General features: G+C 34.7%; 1 protein-coding gene across 12 annotated transcripts in view; it reads right to left on the bottom strand.

Moving 5' to 3' along the window:
- FIP1L1 (factor interacting with PAPOLA and CPSF1) overlaps positions 1-22,383 on the bottom strand; it is a 75,575-nt gene that overhangs the window by 13,905 nt on the left and 39,287 nt on the right. For 6 of the 12 annotated variants that reach the window (XM_052641822.1, XM_052641813.1, XM_052641818.1 and 3 more), the window contains 4 exons: positions 16,901-16,994; positions 14,726-14,882; positions 2,891-2,917; positions 812-866 (listed from right to left, as the gene is read on the bottom strand). In XM_052641822.1, coding sequence (XP_052497782.1) covers positions 812-866; positions 2,891-2,917; positions 14,726-14,882; positions 16,901-16,994 — 333 coding nt within the window. The remainder of the gene's footprint in view (positions 1-811; positions 867-2,890; positions 2,918-14,725; positions 14,883-16,900; positions 16,995-22,383) is intronic. The other 6 variants (XM_052641825.1, XM_052641815.1, XM_052641820.1 and 3 more) reach the window with 2 other exon arrangements.

Here is a 22,383-nt window from a genome sequence, read left to right as displayed (position 1 = left end):
TTTTAGTTTTTTGCCACTCTTAAGGAAATAATAATAGCTACCATTTATTGGTTATTTCTGTCTGCCAAGAATGGTGCTGATGCTTTATATTCACCTGAGTTGTTTTAATCTTCATAATTCTATCAACCCCATTTGGCAAAAGAGGAATCTGAGTCTCAATGAGTTATTATGCACCCTGCCTTGCCACAAAGCTGGGAAATTTTGAAGGCAAATTTGAACCAGGTTTGTGTGATTCCAAAGCATATGCTGTTAAACATGATATTGCCATCCATGAGGTAAATGTTCTTTACCACAGCATTCCAAATAACATAAACTATAAATACAGGGTATAAAAAATAAGGTAACTGCCAGGCAGAAGGGATCCATTCTTCCTCTATGGAAGCCGAGTTGCACTGGGTCGCAAGGAATAAGGCAGCTTTTCTTTACTGTGGTCCCTGATAGTAGCTGTCCTTACTTAATCCTAAAACAGACATGCATTATTCATAATTTCTAGTCATCTGTTTGTATATCCCACAAAACTTGACTATAGCCAGGTTTTTACCAATCTAGCGGTTTCTTTAATAAGAGTACCATAAATCAAAGCAAGCTATTTCAAAATAACTATCATTTCGTTTTCTTTGTCCTGTTCTATAATTAGGTATAGGTCCAATATCTTATCTAAGAGTAAATAACACAGATCTAGACTCATGAATTAAAAGGTAGGTACTACTGTTTACAAAATTAAATCTTTGAAAATATTACCAAGATACATATGATTCTTCTGTCAAAAGCCTATGAATGATAAAAAATTTATAGTGTCCATACTGATTACCTTTCTATTGTTGGTATAAGGGATGGAGGTGGAGCACCTGGTGGAGGAGGAAAACCTGAAACATTCAATCATAAGATAAACAGAAGTTAGAATGTAATACAATGTCGAGGTAAAAGTTGTGTGTCATTAAATTTCTCTGGGACTATAACGTGCTTCTCTATGTTATAATGGACAGGAAAAAAATGGAGCTTAAATTTATAAACAGATTTTGGATCAATATTAACTTTGAATGAACAGTCTGGTCTAATACACAGAGCACAAACTGGGAGTCAGGACACTCGGTCTTATTTTCAGCACCACACACAGCCCATTTTGTGAGTATAAGAAAGTTAATCTCAATGCCTTACCTTTTCCATATATTAAACAGTAGTAGGATTGCCACCAGATACATTTAAAGTATTTTAGAAGAAAAGCAAATAAAATAACATTTACCTCTTTCAAAAATATTTTGAGAGTTTATATGTATAGAAATGGTCTTAAAATGCATAATTTTAAAATAAAATCTTACCAGTAAATATATAATGCTTAAGGCTGAGAATATCCATCATAAAATGTGTTTTAAATAGCACAACCCTAAAGAACTAATTTACAAAGAAAAGCATATAATGTAGTTTTTAAATTAGTTTAGAAAGGAAATAATTTGCAGCTTTGTATCATGAGGTCTGCATTCTGAATAATCCACAAAACCTAGATGAAATACCACAGAATACGGCTACCAGGGACCTTAACAGTTAATCTACTCTGCACTTTCAAATTCAGTCAGGCAACAAAGCATCTCAACAACACTTGAAGAGTCTACAACTTACAATACCAATTCTTTATGACATCAATTTTTGCCAAGTTTTAACAACCCTGACTATTACAAAGTACATTAAATTATGTAATATAAATTTCTCATACTACAACTCACATACTGATCTTAATGAGGACAAGAAGCAATCCAACAAAATACATGTTTGAAAACACTTCCACTAAGCCTCCTTTTTAGTATTCTATGTAAAAATGAATTTCAGTTCTCCTACCCCTTTTCAAATGTCCATTTAAATCAATTTTTAGCCTTGTTTCAAGCTGTTTTAAATTCACCATGCTCATCTTCACTGTGTCGAGTTTTAGGTTCTCCTCTATTAAATATCTTAGCAGTGTAAAACTTAGCAATTACTACTTAGTCTTAGAGTCCACAATCCTATTTTAGATAATCTTACAATCACATTTCTTTTTAACCTGTAAGGACAGACCAATGACTCCTTTAAGACTTCTCCTGATAGGTCTTTTTCAGCCACACTCATACATAATCAGTGACTCTCTATCTGACAACTAAATATGTATACTATCCTAAGCTATTTAAACTCCACTATTTATCAAGGTCATTTTGAATTTAGACCCACCCTTCCAAGCACTGTCACCTCTCATCTCTTTATATTTCATGACTTTCAATACTGAACTTCATAAACACACACTATCATATCTGTATCACACTACAAAACAAAAAAAACCACCACCCTGAAAAACTGTACTAAAAAAAAAACAAAAACCCACACTGGGCCACATGTAACACTCCTGTTGATCATATTCTTAGAAGAGTGAACAATTAAATCACTGCTCCATGAACAATCATCTGACCAGCTGTCAACCTATCAGTGTGGTTCAGAACATATTTTCTCATAATATTGAGTTATGTCAGGAGGGTAAAACAATCAGAAACCATGATAAAATCAAGATAAATGGGAACTTTCTCTTCTCTTGCAGTCACTTCATCATATAAAAAATTCTTTGGTTTGAAAAAACAATTTTTAATAAAAATTTTCTTTTTAATCCTATACTCTGTTTTCTTCAATAAATTGATATGGTAAGAATTTTCTCAGAATCTCTATTTCTACAGAAATGGGTAAGACAGGTATAAGAAAACTAAGTATCTTAATCAAAACTGGAATGAAGCAAAGGCAGAGCTGAAAATAGGACCTTGAAATCCCAATAACCTATTTTATATTCTAACCACATCAACACCGTCCCTCCTGTAACTATAAGCTTGAAATTTCATGTTTATTAACAATGATGGAGAAAACATGAAAAAAGTTTTACCTGGAGGTGGTACAGTTATTGGAATACCTAAAAAACAAGTGATGAAATTTAATATAGTAACTGGATTTCAAAACCTGTTATGTACTTATGCCATCACGAAAGAAAACTTTGAAATAAAACCCCTCGCCTCATCGTCCTGGCTTATTCACTCAAAAGCAGCATTCTGTTTTCTTGCAGAGGACCAACAATTCGAGTATAATATCAGACTTCCTGATGAAAACCCAGTCTAACAACTTGATAACAAGATTTCCCCACTAATTGTAACCACGAACAAAGTGAGATGTTAGTTAAAAAAAAGCACCTTTGTGCACACACAAATATCAAACTCCATGAAATTAACACTAAGCTTGATAATCAACATCTGATCTTGTTATTTTAACAGTATATTAGGCAAAGTGATAGGGGGCTCTTAAATACTGCAGGTAATACAAGGTAACTCGGAAGATGATGGATATTCACTATAGTAAAGCTATGAGGGATGTTCAAGTATGGACATGAATTGTTTCTATTGGTGACAGGAGTGTGGAAAGGTTATTATTTCCCTTGACTTGTGGGAGTAGAGACAAGGGATATAGCCAATTCACATATTTACATCCCTAGGGCACGCTAAAATGAATGTGGTGGTTTACTTCAACACAAGTCAGTAAATACTAACTTGAGTGACTCTCACTCGCACACATTATAATCTTTAAAGGAATAAACTACGGATAAACATTCTCAATTTACACTGGTCAAGAAACTGAAAGTGTTAGTCGCTCAGTCGTATCTGACTTTTTGCGACCCCATGGACTGTAGCCCACCAAGCTCCTCTGTCCATGGAATTCTCCAGGCAAGAATACTGGAATGGGTAGCCATTCCCTTTTCCAAGGGTTCTTCCTGACCCAGGGTTAGAACCTGGGTCTCCTGCATTGCAAGCAGATTCTTTATCATCTGAGCCACCAGGGACTCTTCGAATGTGTCCTTAAATCCTAATTTAAAATTTATGTGTCATACAAATTATAATTTTCTTGTTTGAAGAAAAATGACATTACTAAGTAGAAAAATTTCAAATATGAAAAACTTTTTCAAGCAAAACGTTCAATCATAAAGAACTTCAACAAAGTCAGAATGGTTTACTAAATCCTATCTTTTAAAAACTGCATCAAAACTATTCCCAAAGAGGAAAAGTAACCTAAATTCATTAACTAAGTACACAGGAAAAAATAATGAAAAAAATTGCTTTCAAATGTTTGCTTGTCAATGGAAACATCTGCTAATAATTTAAAAATTTTCTATGCATGTTTTACCAGATTAAGAGGTTTATTCAAACAGAACTTAAGGAAATAAGCAGGCCTTAAAATGGAGAATGAAGCACCTTACTTAACCACCCATGCAATAAAAGGATATGGTAAACTCAAACCAACAAGATGAAATAAATAATGCAGCAGTCATGTTTCAAAAATCATTAGGCATCCACAAGTCTACTACAATGAGCTACACTCCATGGCAATTCTCATACCTCGAGCTACCTCCCTGCTTCCTACATTACTAAGCTAAAAGAATCCAGCAAACAATACAAACTAACAAAAGTTCCAGACACCACACTAAGTGGGAAATTAAGGCAGGCAGAGTATATTAAATGCTCTTAATAGCTATTACTTGATCTTCATTAGAAGATTATAGATTTTTTTTAGAGTACTACTGAACTTCACTATATGTCCCAGTTTTCATATTTAAATGCATGACTATTTAATTCATGACCATTGTCCTAGGTATGGTAAGGTAACCATGACGATTTCAGCAACCCACCCTGTAATCCTAATAACTTTACCCAAGTAAATACATGAACAACATACATCACTTAAGCTAACTACAATGTGAACTCATATAAAATAACTAAGAAAATACTATTCACCTCTCTCAACATTTAGTCTTCAAAAACATTTAAGTTACCAAACTTCCACAAAACATAAAAATAAAAGAATATAACCAAACTATTAAGTGTGCTATGAAGACAGTTAAAATTACAAACATTCTGCTTTTAAGTTTTCTTACTATATTAGTATCATAAGAAAGATTCTTCTCAAAAATCAACTGAAAGGAATTAAGAACACAAAAATTATGCTACATAGATAGATATGGATGTCTTTCCAAACAATATCTACACATCAGAAAGTTGGCATAGAAACTAGAGAAGATGCTTTGCGTGAGACATATACCTCATCTAAGATAGCGCGAGATGTATATCTCATCTAAGATAATTCAAATCTTAATTTTGAATTAAAGTTCACTGAAACAGAACTTTAGAGTTGATGAAACACTGTACGATCCATTCTTTTGACAATTAGTAAATATATTTTAAGTAAGTAAGTAAAGTCACTCAGTCGTGTCCGACTCTTTGTGACCCCGTGGACTGCAGCCCACCAGGCTCCTCAGTCCATGGGATTCTCCAGGCAGGAATACTGGAGTGGGTTGGCATTTCCTTCTCCAGGGGATCTTCCCGACCCAGGGTTCGAACCCGGGTCACCCGCATTGGAGGCAGACGCTTTAACCTCTGAGCCACCAATGCTACTTAAAAAGTTTAATATGTAATATAATGTTAGACCAACACAATTGTCATCTAGAAAATCACTATTTAGTATTTGACTTTTGTTAACGAGAGAACAGTAAAATGAAGGACAAAATTCACCTCAAAATTCCCTGTCCTGTTTCTCCTGGCACTCCCAACTTTCCTGGCCAACACATGTGCTGCCCAGCCAACAGATTTGAAATACACAAATTACACACTGTGTTTCTATATGCTTTATCTTTAAAATGAGTAGCAAAAACAAAATGTTTTCCTGGGAAATTCTGCATACAGTAGTAAAAGTAAGATTTCTATTACTGGCAAAAAGCTTTTGGAAAAGTTATATTCAAGTTCTAAAGGGAATGAATAGGTGGGGTTTTGACACTTTAGCGACCACCAGAATTACTTCAAGAATTTGTTAAAATGCAGATTGCTGGGCCCCTCCCCTGGAACTTCTGATGCAGTAGGTCTGGCATGAGGCAGAGAATCTGCATTCCAAACAAGGAGATGATGGTGTTGCTGACCAGAGACTGTATTTTGGGAATCAATGGATTTACATTCAGACTTCCCTGCAAACTGCACTGCGAAGCTACTCAAAACGCATAAACTCCATTTCAAATTTTTATTAAAGCATGTGCCACTGTGATATAAAACAGTACAGCTGTATGACAGCCTATACTGTCTGGCACCTTCAAAAGAAAGAAAATAGGATTTAACTTTTCTAGTATGTAATATGAACTTTTAAATGTAAAGAAGTGTAAGGGTGGGTGGGGGGACTGTCAGGGGGTTGAAGGAACTGGTACAAAGGAACAGAAAGGCAGCCCGCCAGCGAAACATCACATCGAAAGGAATTCAACTATAAATTCATTATTTTTAAAATTCTCACAAAAGCAATAGCTCTGTATTTAAGTTAAAAACTGGAATAAAAATTATCTATGAATTCATTCTTAATGTATCCCATCATTATTTTACATAACTTAGGCAAAGAAAGAGTTCTGTGATAGGAGGCCTCCAACTTGGCTTCCAATGATTCCTGCCTCCTGGTATTCATGTCTTTTTACACCCTCTGGTATTCATATCCTCTCCTTGAAGGTGGGCTAGATAATAATTTATTTCCAACAAATGAAATACAGCAAAAATGATGGAATGTTATTTCCATGACTAGGTTACAAAAGAGACTGACTTCTATTTTGCTGGTTTCTTCTACTGTGTTCTCAGCATTCATGCTATGATGAAGCAAACTACCATGGTGAAGAGGAAGTGAATCTTTTAACAAAGAAGTCTGTGAATCTGAACATGAATCTTTTCTTAGGAAGTCTTTGAGATGACCATCTCAAAGTCTGTGAGAGACCTTGAAGCAGAGAACCAGCTAAGCCGTCCCCACATTGCTAATCCACAATCACTGTTCAACAATAAACGTATGTGTCTTAAACCACTGCGCTCTACAAAAGTAATCTGTCGTCGTGGATCAAGAGCTAACTAATATATATAGTTACCAGCTATCAACTACCTATTATTTCTCTATTCAGTTCAAATAAAAGAAAGAAGCACACCAGAACAATGGGAACTATGCTTTCTATTTCTCACTTGGAAATTATAATCTTCATCAACACTAGTATGTTACAAACACCAAAAAGCCTAATCGCTTGCCTTAAGTCTCACCAATTACTACTTTCAAGTCATCAAGCTCGTAAGTAAATTCTGCACACACAAAAAAACTGAGTACAAAACATCAAGCTTTATAAAAATCTTTAAATATGACCTTCCACCACATGCTTTTCTATGTACCAGTGTTTTAAAGATTACATACACATACACATCATCTACAATCTATACTTAAAAAATATATGAGGTAGAATACTTATAAACCTATAAAGTAAAACAATTACAAGGTGCAACAAGGAACAGGAGTAATTTGAAAGAAAAAATTGTGTTAAAAGGCACTATGAACACTTAAAGCATCAGAAATAGTAATCACCATACTCTACACCTAAAAAGTAAAAAAGATAATTTTACATTAACTATAAAATTGGTGAATTATTTTATCTTTATTACAATCTCTCACTCTTCCAATTATAAAATAACCTAAAAGCCTATGGGAAACAAAAATTCTTTTAGACAAAAACATCTCAGATTAGAAATACCGATATTTTTACCTGTAAAGGAATTAAACTCTAAAGGCAAAATAACTAGACGAGTAGCACGAATGAAAGCAAATATTAAATCATCATTAAATTCTACAATATACAGCATCTATGCTGGTGAAGAAGACTCTTGAGAGTCCCTTGGACTGCAAGGAGATCAAACCAGTCAACCCAAAAGGAAATCAAGCCTGAATATTAAGGACTGCTCTTGAAGCTAAAGTTCCAGTACTCTGGCAACTTGGTACCAAGAGCCGACTCACTGGAAAAGACTTTGATGCCGAGAAAGACTGAAGGCAGGAGAAGGGGATGCAGAGGACGAGGAGGCTGGATGGCATCACCAACTCAGTGGACATGAGTTTGAGCAAGCTCTAGAAGACGGTGAAGGACAGGGAAGCCTGGCGAGCTGCAGTCCACGGGGTCGCAAAGAGGTGAACATGACTGAGCGACTGAACAACGAAGGATGTGTTAAAAATATAACTGTTATAAAGGGAGCAACAGGGAGAAAAAGACATTCAAAAATCAACGTCTTAAAGAAGCTTTTAATTGCTATTAAACTTAAATTGTGCTCATTATAATCAGCATTATACCCTATTTTGGGTTTATGGAAAACACCAATAGACTATTGTATTTTTTTAATATAGAAAACTACAACAAAACAGAAAATGAGTACTTCTTCAAAAATTCAAGAAGTTATTTGTCAAAAGGTACTTCTGGAAACTACATTTTTAGTGCTTTCATTTTTGGCAAATAGCATAGATTAACCTGCAGATTTGCTGTGTAAGACCAAAAATCTTGATGAAACTGTAAAACCAGCTTAATGTTATACTCACAAAATAATTTCTCAAATAAAGGGACAAAATCATACTTCCTCAAGGGTGCAGATAACATTCACTGAATATAAGCCAAGCTTCTGCAAAGTAGCAGTTCTCAAAGTATTATCTGGAGCTTCCTGGGGGTGTCCCTAAGGCCCTTCTAAGAATCTTTAAAGCTCAAAACTCCTTTCATAAAAACACTAGGATGTTATTTGCCATTTTCATGCTCATTCTCTTACAAATGTACAATGAATTTTTCCAGAGGTTACATGACATGTGCAATCACAACTGATTTAATGTGAAAGCAAACAGGAGAATCCAGTTTTTGTGTATTATGCCACATGAGCAAAGAGATTTACAAGGTGTAAAAGAAAGCCACTCTTTGCACTAAAATTTTTTGTCATTCTGGAAGAATAATTTTTCATTAAAATGTTATCTTAGTATGTAATTGGATTAGATATACATTAAAAATAATATTTAAATAAAATATCTTAATTTATTGGGTTTAATTTCTAATAAAAAGATGAATATATCACACATAAAGAAAAGCTCTTTGGGGTCTACAGTAATTTTTAAGAGTATAAAGGGATCTGTGACCAAAAAGTTTAACAGCCACTGCACTAGAAACCAGACTGCTAACAGGAAAATAATCTAAAGACAATGAAAACCCTGAGGAAATACTGAAAAACTTCAGAAGTAAGCTGCTTTCAGCCCCATGTGTCATCACTAACTCAAATTCAAAATATTTAAGGAACAAACAAGATTTTTAGGTTCATATAATTTGTAGTACTAGATGACTACTAAGATGCTATTTGTCTTACCTACCTAACAAAAGTCTTTTAGTAAAAAAAATACTTTGCTCTAAAATGCAGAATTTTATACATTTTGAAATCTAGATAAAGAGCCTAAATCCTATGCATGTATGCTAAGTTGCTTCACTCATGTCTGACTGTGTGTGACTCTATGGACTACAGCCTGCCAGGCTCCTCTGTTCATGGAATTCTCCAGGCCAGAATACTGGAGTGGGTTGCCAGTCCGTTCTTCAGGGGATCTTCCCAACCCAGGGAACGAACCTGGGTCTCCTGCACTGCAGGCAGTTTCTTTACTGTCTGAGCCTCTAGGGAAGCCCACTAAATTCTATATCCAACTTTAAAAGCAGAGGTGACTTATCTATGGTCTGGGCTCCATCTCCGTAAAGCAAAGAGACTTACTCAACTTAGTAGAATTCTACTCATGCGCTAAATTTCAACTGTTGCCAAGACTTAACAGAACAATAGTCACATGAGCCTCAACACTCTTAAGGTAACAAGACAGGAGTTAAACTGACTCCCTTTTCTTGTTCAACAAACTAAATTATATAAAAATGAACATCAAATATGACACTAAAAGTAAATTAACATTTAAAATCTAAATTAAAAATCTATCATAAAACGTAATACAGTTTGATCAAAGTTTAAAAAACAGCCTATTTACAACTATGAATTAAAATGTTATTAAAAAATAATAATATAAACCAGACACAAACAAATACTGTATGATTCCACTTATATGAGGCACCAAGAGTAGGCAAATTCAGAGAGACAGAAAGAAGCCACCAGAAGCTACAGTAGGGAGGAAGGTATTATGTTTAATGAATATATAGGCTTTGTTATGCATGATGGAAAAGTTTTGGGTATAGATAGGGGTGATGGTTACACAACACAGTGAATGTACTAATGCCACTGAACTGTACAATTACAAATGGGTATGATGATCAATCTTATGTCATGTTATCACAAACACACACACCCACACAAAATCAACTGCTCTATAATATCAATCCTTCCAATTCTACGATTTTTCTTCCAACACACAAGTATTTAAAAACTGGTTTAATCAGTAAACAGACTTCTTAACACAAAACAGGCAAATAGTAAAACCTCAATTACTGTAGCTGTTTGGTCACTAGGTCGTGTCCGACTCTTTTTCAACCCCACTGACTATAGCCTGCTAGGCTTACTCCACGGGATTTCTGAGCCAAGAATACTGGAGTGGACTGACAGTTCCTTCTCCAGGGATCTTCTTGATCCAGGAATTGAAGCTGAATCTCCTGAATTGGCAGGCAGACTACTGAGCCACCTAGGAAGCCCAAAATCTCAATTAATTGAATTAAAAAAAAAAGTCTGATCCCTACTTTTCACTCCCTAACTTCCTTCATCACAAATATAGATGCATGCACTTTCACAACAAGAACATTTTTTAAAAGAGCTTTTAGGCCATGTTACCAGAGTGACTACAGATAGGTAATGATTCACTTCTTCATTTCAATGTAGCTGAATAAAATAGGCATTCAAGCAAAATTGCCTATGTTAGAATTCTGGTTCTGCTACTTTCTAGCTATTACAATTCCAGTTTTCTCATCTGTAAAACCAGAATAGTATCTACTTCAGATGGTGTTGAGAATCAAATTGAGCTAAAACATGAAATGTGTTCAGAACAGTGCTTTCAACAGTAGCATTTAATAAACATTAACTTTTATTTCTATTATTACTCAGTGAAAGCATGGAAGCACACTAATAATGTGTGTCTGAAAAAACTCTTAACAATAGAAAGTATTTTCTGGATTACTAATAACAACAGATTTTCTGAAAATTAAGGAAGATCCTGAATAAATTACAGTGTTTGTTTTCAAGCTACTATCAGTATGGTAGCAAGGAACCATATTACTTTTCCATTTAGAAAAGCTAATCCAGAAGTCATAACATTAATTTAGGACCGAACCGTCCCTTACATGTTTATTGTACTCGCCAATACAAAACCTCCTCTACTCTTTAGACAAATCTACTATGGCCAGAAATATGACTTTGTCTGTTATAACAAGACTTCACATATGTTGTAGATGTGTTTGAGGGGGAGAGGAAACAACACATCTCTTTTCTGTTAACTATTTTACAGTGAAAATTTCTTGAATGAAGCAGCTTCCCTGGTACCTCAGTCAGTAAAGAATTCGACTGTAACGCAAGAGACCAGGATTCAATCCCTGGATCAGGAAGATCCCTTGGGAGAAGAAAATGGCAACCCACTCCAGCATTCTTGCCTAGAAAATCCTGTGGACAGAGGAGCTTGGAAGGCTTCAGTCCATGAAAGTGAAAGTGACGGCGCTCAATCGTGTCCAACTCTTTGCAACCCCATGGACTGTAGCCCACCAGGCTTCTCTGTCCATGGGATTTTTCAGGCAAGAATACTGGAGTGGGTTGCCATTTCCTTCTCCAGGAGATATTCCCAACCCAAGGATTGCTCCCGGGTCTCCCACACTGTAGGCAGACGCATCACCATCTGAGCCACCAGGGAAGTCTTGGGGTTGCAAGAATCGGATACAACTTAGCAACTAAGCCACCACAAGTGTCTATTCATGCAATAAGCCACATCTGTAAACCTCCAAGAGTTGATCATAAATGTTACCCTCCACACCAGGGCGTTTCTGAGTGAATAACAACAATTAAGCTGGGACAATAGGTTTAATAGGACTATTCCAGACAAATCTGGATTAACACCCCAAATTATGGGCATAATACATCATCACTATATTTGTTCCATCATTTACAGCTCTACAGTCTTAAAAACTTGAGCATTTGAAAGCTGATGTTAACAAAGGCAACATTAGAATGTTTAAATTAATTCTCCAAAGATTTATTCCATTTTTCCTTTCAGTATTTCTCAAGGAGACAAAAAGAAAACCCAAGGTTTCTCTAAGAATACTTTTAAAAGCAATACTTACGAAAAGACTGCTTGAGCCACAGCTTTCTTTCATTAGCCGCTTATGATTCTTAAGATGATCTAAATTATAGCAAACTCTACAGAACATGCTGTAATCATATGACTCTGTGGTAAATGGTAACTGCAAATGTGGCTTTAATCACTGCCTATATTCATCTGGTATATATATTAATGCAGCCATACTGTTTTTAAAGCCAGTGCCCACTCTGACTGATAAGAGCCTGTGTGACTGTACCAACTGTCAACCTGAAAATTTCTTTGGTGTTACGGATACATAAATATGTTGCTAACTCAATTAGCTAACACATGTAGGGAAAGTCAGGTATACAGAGGATCTCTGTGATTGGCACTGCAAGGAAACACAGATGGGAATGGAGCGCTTATGCTCTCTCCAACAGCTCACAATCTAGTAAAAACAAGGAGCAATCCAGAGAGTCTCAACTTACAAATATTTGGTTTTAACATGAACTGGCATCTTTCCCTCACCATCATCCCTAGCAAATATACCAGTTAAGACTATGACCACATGCACTGATCATCTTTTAGTCTTATTATTTACATATTTTATCTTTCTCATAGGACAAAAGACCCATTATGAATCATTAAATCCTCATTATTTTCTCTTTTCATTTACTTAATTCTCACCATGTCAAATATCCCAACCAATATATACTGCTTAAACCAGCATTAGAATTCATCTGAATTTGTATTCCTTAAATGCTGACAGGATGACACGGAAAGGTAATATAAGGATAAGCATCAAAAGAAATCTGTACAGGTGTTAAAAATATGGAAAGCATACAATTGAAAATTAACATTAAATAGCTTAAACAAAAAAAAAATAATCAGTGGTACTCTACGGTATAATTCCATAGGTAATCTAAACATTTTAATAATAGATTTGTTATCCTTATAAACAGATTTTATGGCAAAGAAATGAAATGATTTTTACCATTTTGAAAAAGAACACACATCCAGATAATGCCACTGCCTATCAATATCCTACAGAGCTTCTAAATATTCTTACACCAGTGAGGTGTTTATTCCTTTGTTATTATTTTGTACCACTATTTTCTCTCACTTACTTTAATAACAAGTGTTGAAGAATACCTGGGGATATACTATATTAGGTAGTAAATAAGAAAATTCTTTTAAATCACCTTTAGTAATTAAATAAGATTACAAAGCAATGTAAAGACTATGACCACATGCACTGATCATCTTTTAGTCTCGTTATTTCCACATTTTATCTTTCTCATAGGACAAAAGATCCATTTATGAATCACTAAGTCCTCATTACTTTCTCTTATCATTTAGTTAATTCTCACCACATCAAAGATCTACAGACCACAGATCGAATCTTAACTTCTGAATGGTTTCAGCTTCGGAACAAGCAATTTATTGTCAGAACAAGAAATTCACTGAACTTGAAAAATATATCAGTCTGGAGTAAGCAACTCGAACCTATCTAATCTTCTCTTTCTACTATTTTTGAAACAACAGATTCCCTAAAGCCATAGTCATGTTTCATAAGTTTCTAATCCTTTTTGGAAAGCAGAATCTCAGAAGGAAATCAAAGGTGCTGTGGTTGTGGGGCTGATGCAATAGCTGAATTTTAGAGGAAAAGGATGAATATTACAAAGGTTATTCAGACCCCTTAAATGCCTCTGTAGTCTAATCAGAACTGCCACCTCCTAAAGACAACTCTCTGGCAAATGCAGAGTGAGTGAGTGAATGTGGCTCTCTAGCATAAACTGATTTTATTAATAAAAAGCAAATTTTTACATATGTGGCACATGTAGTTCTGGTTAGGATCAGCAGCTAATTTTTAACACTTATTACTGGCGCTCTCCCTAGGAAGAAAATAATTATTATCTCAATCTGGTTAGTTTCATTAAAAACTGGCTGAGGGATATAAATATTAAAAGCCTGCCGTGAATAAAATAACAAAGGCTATCAGACAAAAGTTGAAAGTATACAATTAGGAAATTATTTGTGAATTTTTTCCTACTACCACTGATCTAGCTTTTAATAAATAACCAAAAGTGGCTAAGAATATTATAAAAACTGACATTAATTTTCTGTTATGTTTAATAAGCCCCTGGCACCCAGAAACAGTCTCCAAAAAGGAAACCAGTATACAAAGACGACAGCTAGACTTGAGATTTTAATTTAATTCTCTTCATAGGATATAATTTTTTTTAACTTATGCAATTCTAAAAGTATCTTTATTTACTTTTTTCCAAAACAAGGTAACATGCCTCAATGTGAGTTTATATACACAATCAGCAACTTTAATTTGGGGAATCACTATCACATTTTCGGAACACTGTTTTAGTCCACTTGTCTCTATTTTAGTATACTGCCTCTTTGCTTTGCTGAAATTGTTAAGACACATATACAGCTGATTCAGTGTGAATCTATTGAAGATTGAGCATAAGTTTCTTATTCTATTACTTTTAATGTAATGCAATGAAGATTCTGTTTCCAAATATATACTTTAATTGTTAAGTTCAAAATTTAAAAACACACATAGGCTATTTTTCTTTCAGAATCAAATGTCTCATTTACTATTTACCTGGTGGTGGAATCAGAGGTGGAGCAGTGCTGACAGTCGGAGGAGGCGGAAGAAATGGAGGAGGTGGAAGGTGAGTTGGAGGAGCTCCTGGAGGGAAAAATGGAGGTGGTTTGCTAAAATTGTTGTCTACTTCAGTGGCAGATCTTTCAGAAAGGACCTAAAATTAGAGCACAGTTAAGTAAAAAGGTGAATAAATATTCTTATCTTAGAGTAAACGCAGTAAATCAATCTCATTTAATCTAAGAAATAAGTTTTATTCACATACACGTATTTTGGATAAGTAGGACTAATTGCTCTATGCATGGGGTATGAGTGAACATTACACGTATGTGAGTATACACTCAAACACACTTTTAAAAATGCTCATAGTCAAAGCCTAGGAAAAAATGAATCATTACAAGTAAAATTCTTATGGAATAACTAAGAGATTTAATAACGTTGTAAGCAAGAGACAATCACAAATAAAATGTAATGAGTATTATCTTTGTTACTCAACCAAAGATAAAGTATTCAAATTAAGGCATTCTAATCATTAGTCACAGATAGCAGAATTAAGAAACTAAGATGGCAGCAGAACCAGATATGCATTATACCAAAGCCTGTCATCATCAGGCTGTAAAGTAAGAGGCTGTAAGGCATGCATCAAATAGGGTGCAAGTAAAAGGCAACTGGATATATAAAAAGCTTCTTCATATGAGCCCTGTAACTTTCAGAACAAGGGTTTATACTCAATAAGCAAAAGTATTTATAAAATACCGATCTTCGTGAATAGGTAAGGGACAAGCATCAAACCTACAGGAGAGTGGCACCTAGAAATATGAATTTTTTACAAGATCCCTGACAGACTCTAATGTGCAAATGTGTTTGGGAAAAACAGAAAAAGCAGGAACATAATGTTATATATTTATAGTTTTCAAATCCTTGCTGGCTGAAGCATTATCATTTAAACATATAATCCTTCCTTTCATTAACTTTTCCTATATTTAAGTACAGTATTTTTGTAAGGCTTATGTTGAAAAGGTATTTTTTAAGTAGAAAGCAGAGTTATTTTAAGAATAAGCATGGCCTTTTAATTGTGGGGGAAAAGAAAGAAGACTGTCTTCCAGTTTAGGAATAATTTACCTTTAAAGGTGCTAAAAAGAACACTCATATGATTAATTTATTAAAGATAATAAGAATCAAAACACTTTGGATATTTTTTAAAGTACTCAGAGAAAGAAAAGTAATAATGAAAAAGTGTGGTCAATTAATGGCTGAAAATCTTCAGTTACTCAAGTTCAAACTTGAGTTATCCACGCTACTAATAACTCATCTCCTTTCATCCTTTTAACTAAAAAGCACGAGACCTATTTCTCTCAGGAATGTCACATTAAATAAATTATGGTACAGCCATAGAATAAATCTATCAAGCTGCTGCTGCTGCTGCTAAGTCACTTCAGTCGTGTCCGACTCAGTGTGACCCCATAGACGGCAGCCCACCAGGCTCCCCCGTCCTGGGATTCTCCAGGCAAGAACACTGGAGTGGGTTGCCATTTCCTTCTCCAATGCATGAAAGTGAAAAGTGAAAGTGAAGTCGCTCAGTCATGTCTGACTCTTAGCAACCCCATGGACTGCAGCCCACCAGGATCCTCCGCCCATGGGATTTTCCAGGCAAGAGCACTGCAGTAGGGTGCCACTGCCTTCTCCGAAAGAGATTTTAAATCAAATTGTTAAGAATATGGAAAAATGCAAATGATAATTTTAAACAGAAAAAAATGGATACACAAAAATATAACTGTAGTTGTATCTGTCCCAATCTTACTTAGTGATGAGGAAAAGGTGTATCAAAATGTTAAGAGTAGTTATCTTTAGATGGCAGAACTATGAATGATTTTATTTTCTTCTTTAAACTTTTCTCATATCTTCCCTTTTCAGTCCACTGAGTCTATATATCACACTCATAGCAAGGAAAAGAAATTTTACTGAAAAATAGCCAAAGGTTATACATTTTAAATAGAACAGTTTTTGTAATAACACAGTGATTATGTTGCAGTGATTGATTCACATTTTAAATCCCCTTTGTATTAAAAGCACCGAAAGTACCTAACACATAGGAGAGAGCTATGACTGAATACATTAAACCAGAACACAGATATAATCTTTCATTTAAAAACAGTAACTCATAAAATACTAAACCTGTATATTGCTGTTTTCATTTGCCCGTCGCCTTCCTTCTACTCGGCTGATAGTTATAGTCTGACCAATAACATCAATTGCCCCAGGTAATCTCCTGTAACGTAAAAATTGAATCATTTCAGTTTCATCTAACTAGATGTTTGGACAGTATATACATATTAGGTGAGAAATAAAGACCAAAACCCTTTGCAATGTAATTTAAGATAAAACTATCACAACACACTTTGAAAAAAACTTCATTTAGGTAAAAAGTTTTATTAATGAGCTAAGACTAGCACATCCAACAATGATCATAATGCTAATTTTTAAGTATATTTGAAGGTTTTCTTTAAAGTTTATTATTTTTAGTACTCTCCAACTGAATTTACCTTTGTGGAATTGAAACAGGTAGCACATACTAAACAAATGGAAATAAAATTTATTGGCCACTATAATTGTAACACATACCACAGTTATATTACAGACTTAAAAATTCTTCAAAAGGGCCTGAAAATATATAATGCATAAATAATATATAAAATAATAATTTTGAGACACTAAGAATATTTTTCTTAGTAATTTATTCTGAGCATTAGAAAAGAATAAAAAGGGAACCAGTTCTGTATTGCTGTTAGAAAGCCTCAAATATTTAAATGCCAGACCCACCTCCAACTGTATTTACAACTGTTAAAGTTTGTGAGTAGATGGAAAAACAGTCTATCACAAAATAATGCTGCAAATTTAATAGGAAAATCTAACAAGTTAAATTTTTTAAAAATAAAGTAACATTAAAAGTCATTTATACATGTAATTAAGGACTATAAAAATGCATATGGTTAATAAAATACAAAAGTCACTTGTAGGCATTGGCAATGAAAAATGGACACAAATTAGATGAATTTCTCTTTATCTGTACTTCAGTTCTGAACAATTGTGCTTTTAAAATTTTAGAACAATCAAAGTACCATAAATCCTTCCACAGTCATCAAGTTAGATTCCTTAAAATGACTAGTAACAGCAGCTACTATTTGTTGAACAATTACATTCTATACCTAAATCTCACAATAACCCTTAAAGAAAATCAACATATTACCAGTCAGAGATGATAAAGCTAGAGCTAGAGTGATGTCACTGACTTCAGTAATAACTAAATGGCAAAACTAATTTACACACCTCAGTCTTCCTGATTTCAAAGCCTCAGATTCCTTCCCTTGAGCCATGCTGCCTTCCAGCAAGATACAGCAGCCCTTGAAAAATCTAGGACTTTTGGAAAGCAAGAATTGGTGGAAATATGTCTCAAGTAAACCTTGAAATGACCAATAAATAATTTTATGCTCAGAAAAAGAGAGCCCTATAAAAAGCCTATAATATCATTTGAAATGTCTTTAACTACTGATCCTGCCCATGTAAGATTTCTATCAATATATTTTTTTAAATGTTCAAGCCTTACTGATTTAATGCCTGGGTCACTGACGTCCCCAAGTTTCCTCATAATCTCAAAGATCAAAAGTGATTTTCCTTCACTTGTATTCTTTAGTATAGCTGGGAAACTATCCTAACATTCACGGATTAGGAAAATTCATATACTTCTACAAAACAAATACTGCTGTAATTTTTCCCTAAAATTTAAAATACTTATAAAGGTATGATCACTGTAATTTCACATGAAATGCACATGCCATCCGTTCTCCCATATAAAAACATATCTCAGATTTTAACATCTCAGCAGATAAAAGTATATATTTTCTGAGATCTGGACTTCTCTCACCATTTACTGTACCTAGACTTCATTGTAAAAATCCTTACTTCTACTGTTTTCTTTTCCGTTCTCTTCTGTTCTCAATCACCAGATTCTCCCCACTCCATTCTTTTTTTTTTTTAGATGTTCAAGCTGCTTTTATTTTTTTAATTTTACTTTTTTTTTAACTTTACAATACTGTATTGGTTTTGCCATCCATCAACATGAATCCGCCACGGGTGTACATGAGTTCCCAATCCTGTACCCCCTTCCCACCTCCCTCCCCATACCATCTCTGTGGGTCATTCCAGTGCACCAGCCCCAAGCATCCTGTATCCTGCATCGAACCTGGACTGGCGATTCGTTTCTTACATGATATTATACATGTTTCAATGTTCCTGTCAAGAATAAATTCTCACAAAGTTGTTTGGGTTTGCAACCTGCATTACAAATCCTCCAAATTGTTAAAAGTAACAAAAGGGAAAGATTCTATAACTTTGACCGTGGATTTCTAAGCATTTGTGCTTTCAAAAATTCTGGGCCATATGGGAGTACTCATTTAACAAAATTTGATCTTCAGTGTAGTTAGAGAAGTCTGATTATCTTTTTCAGCTTTAAATGGATTTCTCTATCACTAAAAGGGCATCCCCGGTGGCTCAGCGGTAAAGAATCCGCCCACATGCAATACAGGAGCTGCAGGAGACATAGGTCTGATCCTTTGGTGTACAAGATCCCGCCGAGGAGGGCATGGCAGCCACTCCAGTATTTTTGCCTGGAGAATCCCATGGACAGAGGAGCCTGGTGGGATATGGTCCATACGGTTGCAAAGAGTCAGACATGACTGCAGTGATTTAGCAGGCTATCACTGAAGATTCAAAATGGCAAATACTATGTTTCTAAAAAGATACAAATGAGAAATTAGTCTGAACAAACACATATGGCTAGAGGGAGTCTAAAAAATTACAATTCCTTGCATTTCCATAATAGTAACATCTTCTTGCCCAAGTACTTTTACCACACAAATTGATTTAACTGAATCAAAAATTTTGTTAGGAATTAGAAATTGATGAGAAATTTTGTTATTTTAGAACAGATACATATGTATCACAGTAACATTTAATTTGATAATATTTAATATTAAAATAGAATAATCAAGTATCAATTCTGTTGCCACATTATGCAGAACAATATTGAACCATATTTTTAAAGTTTCTGATGCACCACTTACTATTTCAATGTATAAAAAGATTTGTAGAGCTTCACCATGAAGATCTACAATAACTTGGATTTCTACAAAGCACAGATTTAACTGGACTTAAAAACTTGTTCAGTAAGGCAGATAGCAGTTAATGGAGTATCAAGATTCTCTTCTCTATATTAGACTCAATCACATAGTAAAAAGTGAAAAGACAGCAACTAACCATGGTTGACAGCTACTGTTTCATCAACTAGTTTAATACAGGCAGTAAATATTCACAAGAACCTCTACCTCTCCTCCTAACACAGATGAATATGAAAACAACTCTGAAACTTTAATGGAATCAAATTAAAATGCCATATTTTGGTAGCTCTGATGTTCCAGAAAGGGTATGAGAGCTGCTTACATAGATACAACAGAAAATCTAAAGTAATGAACTCGGGACAAAGGGAAGATAGACAAAAGGTTATTAATCTTTGGCCACATATTTATCTCTCAGTTTATTTTTTAACAGCCAAAATAAAAGACATTCTTAATAACAAAAGTCTCTAGTGTGCATTTAAGATAAAAATAAAACACTAGCACTGAAGATTACTTTTCTTGGTAATTATGACAGCTAGCATTTATTGAACCCCTACTATGGTGCTAGGAAAGCACTGTTCTAAGCATTTTACATGTATTTACACCTCATAACAATCCTATGAGGCAGCACTTTCCCTCTCCCATTTTATAGATAGCAAAAAGACAAAAAGTTTCTCCTTTGATTACATCTTAAGAGAAAGTATGATAGACTGCAGTAGTTTTTAAGCTTTTAAACAACAAAACAGTTATTTAGGAAATATATTTTACATAGGAACCCAGCACATACATTATATAAAAAACAAAAACAGAGGTTTCATAAAACAGTAGTAACACTTACTATAAAGGAAAATGGTAACATTAAAATCAAATATGCCTTTATTAATATTTACATACAATACAGGGGGGAAAAACTAAAATCAATTAATATTTGGTGGCTGAGACTACCAAACTGATCTCATACCCCACTAATGGATGGCAATCTCATGCTTTGAAAAACACTGAAATAGTGACAAAGTTTCCAATATTACTATAGCCAAAAGGGAAGTGAATTTCACATCCTGTTTCTCAAGTTTCCTCCACAGTGGGTGAAGCATAACAATGTACTAGTCAATAAAAGCAATTTAATCAGGGGAGCAAAACAATGTGGTTTGAGAACACTGCCCTCTTGATGGTCAGGCTTACCCTAAGGATTTAATTGTACTTCTGAGCAAGAGTTCTTAACTAGCATCCATGGGATACAGAGAAATCAAGAAGTCCCTGAACCTAAATATGTGCATAAATATACATGTATTTTCTAGGCAAGAGTCCACAGTTTGCAGCAAATTTTCAAAGGACTTACTGCTTCAAAGAAAGTTGAGAACCTCTATTCTAAAAAAAAAAAACAAAAGGAATGAAACACATATCCTTGCAGAAATCTATGAATGTAGTCTTCTCACAACGGAGATTCTAATAAGAACAAAGCAGGAGATATTTTAAGAGTGAAATCTCTAGGAAAATACCTAGAATGTGACTATTTTATATTTCCAAATTAAAGACAGATGGACTTGGTGGTATGATTATCTAACTCAGGTCATACATCTGAATAGATGGGTGTAACAATTCTGCATGAAAATCGATATGACATTTTTTTAAGTCACTTAGGAAAAAGCCTTAGAAGACATGTAAAATGGATTTAGCCAAATCAGATGGGAAGGGAGGACATTTTAGATCGAGGGGAGAACAAGAATGGGGTAAATATTATGCGCTGGATTCCAAATATACTATCTACCAATCTGTTTGCAACAGGACAGAAGGATCCACTTTTGGTAGAGATAACCATATTTTAAGCTCAGCTGCATTTTTTAAGTGTATCACTGATAGGAAAAGACATGCTTCTACAGGTAATTTTAAAAAAAAAGACCTTCATATGTGCAATCACATAAAATCTTATAAGCCCCACAATATAGCAATATGCATTCAGAGTGCTCAAATGCTTTGAAGAACAGGTACATTTTTTTCAGTATACAAATCTCATTTTTTTCAGTATACAAATTAAGACAGAACAGTAAGCAGTGCAAGAACAAATGAGGAAGTCAATCTTACATTTAATGCTCATTTAACATCCACTTCAAAAGTCTTATGTTTCTCTAATCATAAGAAACCCAAGCAGGTTTAAATATTTTAGTAATTCTACACGGTAATGGAATTTTTATTATTCCTCTTACAAGAGTTTGAATTGGTTTAAAAGAATTATGACATTGGAAAAAAGCTTAAAAAAGAACTTCAGTTCAGTCGCTCAGTCGTGTCCAACTCTGTGACCCCAAGAACCGCAGCATGGCAGGCCTCTCTGTCCAATACCAACTCCTGGAGTCTACCCAAACCTACGTCCATTGACTTGGTGATGCCACCCAACCATCTCATCCTCTGTTGCCCCCTTCTCCTCCTGCCCTCAATCTTTCCCAGCATCAGGGTCTTTTCATATGAGTCAGCTCTTCCCATCTGGTGGCC

This window comes from Budorcas taxicolor, chromosome 6, assembly GCF_023091745.1.
Source record: "Budorcas taxicolor isolate Tak-1 chromosome 6, Takin1.1, whole genome shotgun sequence".
Lineage (NCBI taxonomy): Eukaryota > Metazoa > Chordata > Mammalia > Artiodactyla > Bovidae > Budorcas > Budorcas taxicolor.
Note: the sequence above shows the minus strand (reverse complement) of the source record. Positions and strands in the feature narration are given on the sequence as shown.